This window comes from Myotis davidii, unplaced genomic scaffold (assembly GCF_000327345.1).
Source record: "Myotis davidii unplaced genomic scaffold, ASM32734v1 scaffold184, whole genome shotgun sequence".
In the NCBI taxonomy this organism is placed as follows: domain Eukaryota; kingdom Metazoa; phylum Chordata; class Mammalia; order Chiroptera; family Vespertilionidae; genus Myotis; species Myotis davidii.
The window spans coordinates 6,366,545-6,376,581 of NW_006297021.1; the positions used below are offsets into that span (position 1 = coordinate 6,366,545).

A 10,037-nucleotide genomic window follows, 5' to 3' on the forward strand; every position below is an offset into this window, starting at 1 on the left:
AACTTTTTTTTTTAAAGGAGAAAATATTTTTATTTTTGCCAAATAGTTCTAGGAAAATACAGATATCGCCTATATGCTCCAAAATATTAAGAACAAATATAGTTGGACCACACAGATTACTTCATTTCACTAAATGCTCATCCTTAAGTTATGCTGCTTCATTTTATATTTGCTTACAATGCAAATGTTTTGCTCATTGGATGATTTAAGGCCATTTATAGCAGTTTTATGTAAAAAGTCTAGTTTCTTTGTAAAATGTAGAAGATTAAATTCTCTCTTTACATCCTTTTCTTTCTATGTTCAGCTCAATTTGTGCCAGGCTTATGTGAACAAAACTTTTGATGCTCTGTGAATGCTTTTGAACTTTGGGATTTAAGATGCTACTTTGTAAATTGTTATAAAGCTGAGAAATTCTGGAAATATGGAAAAGCATTGGATACGCTTTCCTGGTTGATGTTCTGAGAAAAAAGCCATCACAGGGTATTAGAAAAGAGTAGTGCTTGCTCTGAGCAGTGGGCTTTTGCAGGCATGGGGGATCTCCACACAGAGTGGATACCAAGCCTGAGTTGGAGTCTCCATTTGCCACTTGGTTTTCTACAAATCATGACCCCTTCTGCCCCTTCCTGCAAAAAAAAACAAAGAAAACAAAACCCCAAATAAAATAACAAAGTTGGTGTGTAGCGGCCAAGGTGAGTAAAATGAGTACCAAGTCGTAGGCTAAAGCATTATTTGAGAATTATGGGTTAGCCATTTGGGTGCCAGGTGTGGAATAGGTCAGGATCCTAAGTTACATTTTGTTTCACAGGATTCCTGGAGATAAACCAATGTGTAGTAGACAAGCAAAGCCAAGCAGGAAATGAGGTATGGTCACATCAAAGTGAAACCAAGTCAAGTGGTGTTTGAAAAAAGAAAGAAAAAAAGCTAGTAAAATAAATAGTGATTAATAAATAGCCCAGGTCCTTCAGTGGGAGCAGGGTTATGTGGCTAAATGTTTTGCTTCCTTGGAGCTCTTGGAGAAATCACACTCAAGCCCAGTAACATTTTTAATTTTCAGACCTAATTTCTTGCAAAAGATCATTCATTGACTTCCCCGTTTTTTCCTACATGGACTTAACACTGTGTCAGTTGGCAAAGACGTGTGTACAGGGTTGAGCTCCAATATCAAAGCATGCCAAAAAAAGGGTGAATTTGGAGCTGAGAGGCAACACATTGATATAACCTGTCCACTCCGTAAGGGCGTGGCCACTAAGATGCTCTGTTTTAGATGGCTTGGCACCAAGATAGACTATTTAAAAATTGGGCTGTCCAAGAAAACCCAGGACATATGGTCACCAGTCACCACACCCCAGGACTTCTAGTTCGATGAGAATCTTTCATTTTGAAAGAGTTTAGGGAAGATTGTCTTTTCTTGTTTTGTTTTCTACTCTCTTTATACTTCAAACAGTGAATATTCAGTAGTAGGAGGCCAGTCTCCAGGGGAAATGCCGTCTTGGTGTTGCTTCCTTCGTCTGAGTTTTCTTATTGCTTTGTTTGTTCTCGTAGTGTTTGACTACAGCTACAGAGATTACGTGCTGTCCTGGTATGGGAACCTCAGCAAAGATGAGGGGCAGCTTTACAACCTGCTCCTGGAAGACTTCTGGGAAATTGCCAAACAGCTGCACCACAGACTGAGCCACGTGGATGTGGTGAAAGTCGTCTGCAATGACGTGGTTCGAACCCTGCTCACCCACTTCTGTGACCTGAAAGCTGCGAATGCCAGGTAAACGTTATAACATGAAAAACCTTCCCGCCTTTCTTCCCATGCGGTCACAGTCAAGACCGAACTCTAGAATATTGTCTTGCTGACAGTTGCCTTGAAATGTAGACATAGTGAAGGGAATAATTATAGTGTTATGATAAAATAGATTTTTAAAAAATAAATTGTAATAGAAAACCACTTTATAGACTTGTTTAATTTTGTAAATAACTTAAACAGTGAAGAGAATTTTATTGAGTCAGCACTATCATGAATTATTTATAGTATTATGGATACCTAGAAATAGCAAAAAAAAATTTTAATATGTTTTTATTGATTTTAGAGAGGGGGGAGAGATAGAAACATCAATGATGAGAGAGAATCATTGATCGACTGCCTCCTGCACACCGCTTACTGGGGATCAAGCCCATGACATAGGCATGTGCCCTGACTGGGAATTGAACTGTGACCTCCTGGTCGACACTCAACCACTAGCCACACCGGCAAGGCTAGAAATAAAAAATTTAAGCATAAGGTTTTATAGTGTCAGTGACTTTAAATTTTTAGAAAAGTTTAATGATTTTTGTGTGTGTGTGAGTCCTGTGTTAATAGCATCACATACCCTGAAAATTGATTTTTAAGGAAACTTAATATTGGAGTTTGTGGGATATAATTAGAGATGTTTCCATGTGAAAATTGCTAGCCTGAGGCTCGTTGACCTTTTGTACTGTCACACTGGAGAGGTTTGTGCAGCAAGCGTTGGCATCCTGATTGGGCCGGTGGTGACTCAGTTCTTTTCTAAGAAGGGCTGGCGTGTGCGTTTGTCAGAAAGCGGCTCCGTTCTGCCCTGTCATGTGCTCAGTGGACCTGGTTGCTCAACATGCTTGTGCAGCAGCTGCCGTGCAGGCTCGGCTTATCACCTTTTGCCCTATCGTGCCTTCTCTCCCAAAGTCTCACTCGGCTCAGGTTTATGGGCCCAAAGCCACAGCCATCACATGCCTATTAGCTTTCAGCTTTCTGCCCCCAGTGTTTTGCAAACTTGTAAAAACTGGAACTCGTCGTAAGAAATACATTTTATATCATGACCCAATTTTGTAAAACAGTACTCTTATTATATGTGATAACTGATATTTCTTGTTTCTTAACATTTTTTTAAAATGGTGTTTGAGACTAAGTAACTTTATTTTATTCCTTGTGGGTTATAACTCATGGTTTGAAAAAATGACTGTAGGGCAGCGATTCTTAGATTTTTTGGCCTCAGGAGCCCTCTATACTCTTAAAAGTTACTGAGAGCCTAAAAGAGCTTGTGTTTGTGGGTCCCATCTCGTGGTGTGCTGGGGCCAGCTTGTCCTGGTTTGTGGGAGCTGACTCTGAGTTCAGTGACTTCAGGTTGTTAGTGTGTAATTGGCCAGGGTGGGGGTGCCTACACTGTGAAATGGATGAATGCTACAAATCAGAACTTTTTCCCCTCCTTTGGAGAGCCGGTTATTAAACATTTACTAGCTCACCACTTGTTATTACATCTATCAATATTTACCATGTTAGATATTAAAACTAAGAAACTTTAAAGTGCAAGTATACACTGTCCATTAACCATCAGAGTGATGATGTCATCGCACATTCTATAGCCTCCGGAAAACTCCGCTGCACTTGTAAGACTGAGAGTGAAAAAACATGACATTTTTATGCTCCTATGAAGATAGTTCTGCCCTCAGGGACCCCCTGAAAGGGCCCTGGGGACACATAGGGGTCTCCAGACCACCCTTTGGATATTGCTGTTTATGAAGAAGTTAATTTCCAGTAAGAGGGGATGTGAACTAATGAGGAAAGTGAGGGGTAGGAGTGTGGGTTTCCTCCCCAGAGTCCCAGAAGCTTCAGCCTCTCCTTTCAAGGGTCCAGCAGCCCCTCGGGCACCTGCTGATCTGCAGTTGCCGCTGTGTGAAGTGCTCCACAGTTCTACCTGGCAGACTCTGCCACGACTTCTTTGAATTCAGAGGGAGCTCATTTTAAAGTAAATCATTTAAATTATGGCCCAGTAGAGGACAGTATTTAAATCAGTGTTTTATTCAGTTAGAAGACTGATTGATTTAGGTTTGGGAAAAGAGCAAGTGTTTGAGAAATTAGTATTTTTGTGATTATCTAATTTTAACATAAGAATATATTTTTCATTGAGACATTTACCAGCTTCTGAAATTACTGCTTTTGAGAATAACATAAAAATGTTATAGACAAAGCATCAGAGTAAAAGAAATAGAGCATTGATTTCATTTGAGAAACTCCTTTTCTTTGGGCTTCTAGCCGTCTTATGCCCAGGGTAGATTTATTTTGCTGATATCTGGGTTCTGCCTACACGTTCTAGTTGATGGTCCTTATTAAATAAAAGACTCTATCGCTGTTCCCTGGTATTATGGATATTTTAAAAAGTGCCGATAGGTCACTGGCATTTTGGTATAGGTGATCATGCGTGCCCTGGAGGTGAAGCCTGGAGAACTGATGTCACCTTCTACACATCATATATGAGACTGGTGGACAGCACAGGCTCGTTGGCTAGATCTGTCCTTGCCTGCCCCGGCTAACCCGTGCCCTCGTCCTAGAAATCTCCACGAATGTGCAGGTATCCACTGAGTGTGAAATGGCTTGGCAGCCCGGAGGCTCCACTTGAATTGGCCAGTGTCAGACAAGAGGATAATAAATTGCATTAATAAAAGCAGCACAGCCTCTGGTTGACTGGTAGGCCATTGTGTGGAGGCGGCTTTCCGGTCAGCCTGTTTCTATCGCCAGGCCAACATTCTGTTGCTGCTTTAAACCCATCCAGATCATGTTTAATTCTTGCCTCTGCTTCCTCTTCCTTTGTCCCATCTGTCTTGTTCCAGTAGGTTTCAGGAAAATCGAAGAAAGATTGTTTTTTGTGCTATTAAATCGATAGCATCTTTAACTTTGTAGTCTCTTTACAGTCTCCGTGTTTTGTTTACCAGTCGAGCACCGGCATGCTGTTTAAGGGGGAAGAATAATGTTTTTATTCATGTATTTTCCTTCTTTAACTCTGCAATTTTTTCTCCTCTCATCCTTGCAATCTCTGATTATGGCGTAGAGTAAATAATCTGTACTTGACAGTTATTTCTGCTATTTATTACCTCTGTTTTGGACCATTCACTTAAGCACTTAGATCTTTAATATTCTCATCTATAAAATGGTGGTGATCATATATACTTCTTGGTGTAGATGGAAAAATGAAGTAATAGTGAGCATAAGACATTTACAAAAAGTCCTTTTCCTCATTCAAGGAATGAGAACCCAGAAGTAAGGAAAAGGAAGTACAGGAAACAGATTCATACTGAATAACAAGGATGCTGCCAGGATTAGGGCTACAGTCTACCAGCAGGCAAGACGCACATCTGCTGACCCAGAAGCAGGCATTTGACTCGCGATTCTTTCTTGGCTTCTGAGGCGATACCTGATGTCCGCATGCTAGGGAGCATCAGGGGATATCCTGCGGAGAGCTGGCAGCGGGTATCGGGAAGCGTTCACCTTTCCCTTTCCAGAGATCAGGCTTGTTTGGCCAACCTTCTGCCTGGCTCGCTCCGAAGGTGTTCCCCTGACTTAGCTCTAGGAGGGCGAGGAATTGGTGCAAGTCGAGGATCAGGCTCGTCATGATCTGCCTTCCACAGGGGCAGAGAAGGCATGGGTACACTTTGAGAGGGCTTTTGCTGTTATTTAAAGAAGCCTCTCTTGTAAAAGTGGACTATTTTTTGGACAACTTTCCCCAACGCTATTAAGCAAACATATATCTATCTATATAAAAGGCTAAGTGTCCGTCCTTCCCTCCAACCGGTTGCTATGATGTGCACTGACCACCAGAGGACAGACGCTCAATGCAGGAGCTGCTGTGATGTGCTCTGGCCATTTAAAAAGAAATGGTATTGTGGACCTGGCGCTGACAAACTAACACTCAGCTTCCCCCAAGTCGGACACAGGCCCCACCACCACCCTGGAGTGACACCCCACCAAATACTCGACACTGCCGAGACCCTGTGGTGCAAAATGTGGCCCAGAGCCCAGCCCGGAAACAGTTGCTGTGGGCGACGGGTAATGATATTACGTAGCAACGCACACGTGTGTTTTGATCTGTCATTGTCGATCATGGATTTGGTTGACACTTCTATTATAGAGAAAGGGCGAATAGCGATATTAAAATATTTCTTCTAATTAATTTCCTTTCAATGTGCATGAGTCTGCACTAGGACACAAGTTTTAAAATAAAGCATCATTCTTAAAAGTGCTTGAAACGGCAAAGTAGCATCTAAATCTTACTATCTTAAAATATCAACTCTAGCTGGTAGCATAGCTAGAGTTTAAAACAGGGGTGGGCAGACTTTTTGACTCGAGGGCCACAATGGGTTCTTAAACTGGACCGGAGGGCCGGAACAAAAGCATGGATGGAGTGTTTGTGTGAACTCATATAAATTCAAAGTAAACATCATTACATAAAAGGGTACGGTCTTTTTTATTTTTATTTTTTTTTTAGTTTTATTCATTTCAAACGGGCCGGATCCGGCCCACAGGCCGTAGTTTGACCACGGCTGGTTTAAAATAATTAAAGGTGCCATTTTTATTATTACTATTATTTATTTATTTATTTATTTTTAATCTTCACCCGAGGATATTTTTCCATTCATTTTTAAAGAGAGTGCAAGAGAGAGGGAGAGACAGAGAGATATTGATGTGAGAGAAACACATCAATTGGTTGCCTCTTACAGGAGTCCCAACCAGGGCTTGGGCGCAGGATGAGCCTGCAACCGCGGTACATGCCCTTGACTGGAATCAAACCCAGGACCCTTGGTCCACAGGCTGACGCTCTATTCACTGAGCCAAACCGGCTAGGGCAAAGACGCCATTTTTAAAAAGTCAACATATTATTTGTGCAAAGGCTTTCTCTTAAAATCGCTTGTTTGTTTGTTGGCTTTGCTCATTAGGCTTGAATTCCTGTAGTTTGCTAGAGAAGACAAAGAGGAAACCTTTCTTTTTTTCGTGTACATATTCTAGAGACTGGGCTTTAGTCTTATGCAAAAAGAAATAAAGATTTACTTCTGAGAGACACTAGTCGTAAAGGCTCTACTATGCATTTATTTGTTTCATTTCCTGTGTAATACCTAGTAAGCTTCCTCCCCATTTGTTTAGTGGTTGGTTTGTTTTTCTTCCAGTTTTGGCCAGAAGTGACAGTAAGAAGCCTGTAAACTTTGCCTTTTATCTGGAAGACACTGGAAAAATGATCTTCCTAGTCATTCTTGAATTACTATCCAGATACTGTAGGAAAAGGACAGATAGGAAGTTCTTCTATCTACTCTTCTTCACTCAGATCCTTCAAATGAATGGCCCTTGGATGGGGGCGGGGTCAGTACTGATGGAATCTGTGGCCAGGGTTGGCAAAACTGGGTGGAAAGTACTCAGGAGCCTCACAGCAGGCAGTTTGCCATTGAATTATGTAGCATCAAGTCATGGACTCTCCTCAGTGGAAATATCATCGATTTTTTAATCCCAGGATCACCCTGTCAGGACAGCTGGCTGGTACCCTGGCTTATGCTTTGTTAGAGTTTTTCTTTGAAAAGTGAAGCTGTAGATCACATTTATGATAAGGTATAGGAAATTTAAAATAATCTAGTTAAAGAAATACTCATACCTTTCTGAATTGCTGCTATGATTTAGGAGTAATCTATAATAATAAAAGCGTAATATGCAAATCTACTGAATAGCAGATCAGTGGAACGACCTTCCGGACAATCATGCCATGACACCCATTGTAGCCAGGCCAGCCAAAGCGGGTGCAATGTGAAAGGGCCTGGCCATTGCCCCATGATCGCCCCACAGAGAGAGGCCAAGACCACCGGCCGGCAGGGCAATCAAGCGGAGGCTTCACGATTGCCCCAAAGGGGGTGGCCAGGGCCGGGAGACAGCCAGAGCCTCAAGGGCCCCAGCAGCTGGGACTGGAGGCAGCCAGGGCTGCGAAGGCCTACCCTTGTGCGCATTTCAGGCATTGGGCCTCTAGTGCATGTGTAACTGTCGGTGCTACTTAAGGTTTGAAATCCCAAATGGCCATGCATTTGTGTTTTTCCAGATTAGTTGTGATAGAGAAAATGATTAATTATCGGTATTGTTGAGGAGCGACACACTTATTAAAACTGATGTACTGCCCATTTGTAATATTTTTACCTAATGGCATATAACTGAATTGTCTCTAGAATTTTCTTTCCTTCCTTTTTCCTCTCTCATGTATTTATTTTTTAGACAAGAAGAACAGCCGAGGCCTTTTGTGTTGCATGCATGCTTAAGGAACTCGGCTGAAGAAGTAAGATTCCTACAGACGTGTTCTCGGGTTCTGGTGTTTTGTCTCCTCCCCTCAAAGGATGTCCAGTCACTCAGCTTACGTATAATGCTTGCAGAAATTCTCACAACAAAAGGTAGACTTTCATAAGTAATTCATATTACTAATGCGATGGTAATTGTGCCAATGCTTGGGCTACACACTTCTAGGACACCTGCATGGACCTTGCATACTGTAGGACATAGGAGAATTAATATACTTTCACAATGTAAGCTTAAATGTTGCTCATAGAGGACATCATTTGTCCGTATGTGATAAAGCAATTTTATGTAATATTACCAAGTGAAGAGTACATTTTGATGTTTATTATGAGTTCAATTCCAGTCTGGGCACGTGCCCAGGTTGCAGGCTCGATCCCCAGTAGGGGGCATGTAGGAAGCAGCCGATTAATGATTCTCTCTCATCCTGATGTTTCTCTCTCTCCCTTTCCCTTCCTCTCTGAAATCAATAAAAATATTTTTTAAAAAGATTCATTGATATGTAACATGTAACTTTGTGAGCTTGGAATAAATAAAAAATGGAACCGTACCACAATATAATGTGATTACTAGAAAAAAGTGTATCCAGGGAAATGCTTAGCCAGGATAAGAAAAATGAAAGAAGATATGACCTAAGAGAGATTTTTCCTATCTTAAACTTTCAAATAAATAATGTTGCATTTGATATGCATTGATTAAATATCTCATTTATTATTTCAAATTAGCCAGCAGTGCCCATTAGCTAATATTGAATCAACCATAGAGAAAAGGGGAACTTTTGAACCTAAAGTTAATAGAGTGAATTTGTAATAGTGCCATCGACTTTTTAACAACTCCCTCCCTCAGGTCCACTTTCAGCAGTTGGGAGAATGTTGACTTTCATCTTTTGGCAGACAGATCATATGAGCCATAGAAAAGAAATAAAAGGAAAATCGATGTACTTAATTTTGATAGCTTTGTTAGCAATTTGGTATAGATAGGCAGCCGTACAGTGGGTATGTGTGTGTTTGAATGTTCCCCATTTGGGTAGTTTAAAGATGTTTCCCAAATGTAGTTTAATTTTATGATATAAAAACAATCCCTCTAAAGGGCACTGCCATTCTGTTGTGCTTTCTTCTCCCACAGTCTTGAAGCCAATGGTGGCATTCCTTAGCAATCCGGATTACATCAACCAGATGCTGCTCACCCAGCTGGAGCGCAGAGAACACGCGAACGAACATCACAAGAGAGCCTACACCTATGCTCCTTCTTACGAAGAGTTCATCAAGCTCATTAACAGCAACTCGGATGTTGAGTTCTTGAAGCAGCTAAGGTACTTGGTCCTCAGTCATAGCAGGATAATAGCTACTCATTATCATCCTCTGCCTGGTTAGGTAAAGAAATATGTGTTTGCCGGGGAAGCAGAAATAAAGGAAGTCTATAAATCTTACCACTTAGTGATAACTAAATTTATCCAGCTTCTCCTTTAGCAGTGGAATTAGATTTTTCAAAGTATAATGTTTTTCAAATAATTAGGTTATCATAGATTGAGAGCTGTGTAGTTGTTAGGAGTGTCTGCTTAGCTGCTCTGATGCTTACCTTAGGAAAGCATTGGAAGGAGATGATGTGTTTATAAAATTTACTGCAGAGCACTATATTGATTTTCATTTTTCTTAGGAAATGCAGAGGCCCAGGTTTGGAAATAAGGGATTCTTGACTAATAGTTAGAGAAAACACATTTGAAATATACCCCAGGAGTCTCTTTTGTAGGAAAGTTCAGTCTCACTTACTTACTTGAGATATTTTAGGGGTGAGTGTGTGTGTTTTTAATTTTTCTTTTCACAGCAAGTATATGCACATACAGTGTGATTACATGGTGTGGTGCAACCTGCAGGCTTTCTAGGCTCCTGTCTCTAGTTACCCTGTGTCTAGTGTCCCCAGACGACAGTACACGGGGGGAAAGGGA

General features: G+C 41.2%; 1 protein-coding gene across 3 annotated transcripts in view; it reads left to right on the forward strand.

The window, feature by feature from the left end:
* The window catches only part of SNX25 (sorting nexin 25), an 89,549-nt gene that overhangs the window by 24,112 nt on the left and 55,400 nt on the right, over positions 1–10,037 (forward strand). For 2 of the 3 annotated variants that reach the window (XM_006772676.2, XM_015569772.1), the window contains exons 2-4: positions 1,543–1,759; positions 8,018–8,190; positions 9,218–9,404. In XM_006772676.2, the coding sequence (XP_006772739.1) occupies positions 1,543–1,759; positions 8,018–8,190; positions 9,218–9,404 (577 nt within the window). Of the gene's footprint in view, positions 1–1,542; positions 1,760–8,017; positions 8,191–9,217; positions 9,405–10,037 lie in introns of those variants that run through there. The other variant, XM_015569771.1, reaches the window with a different exon arrangement.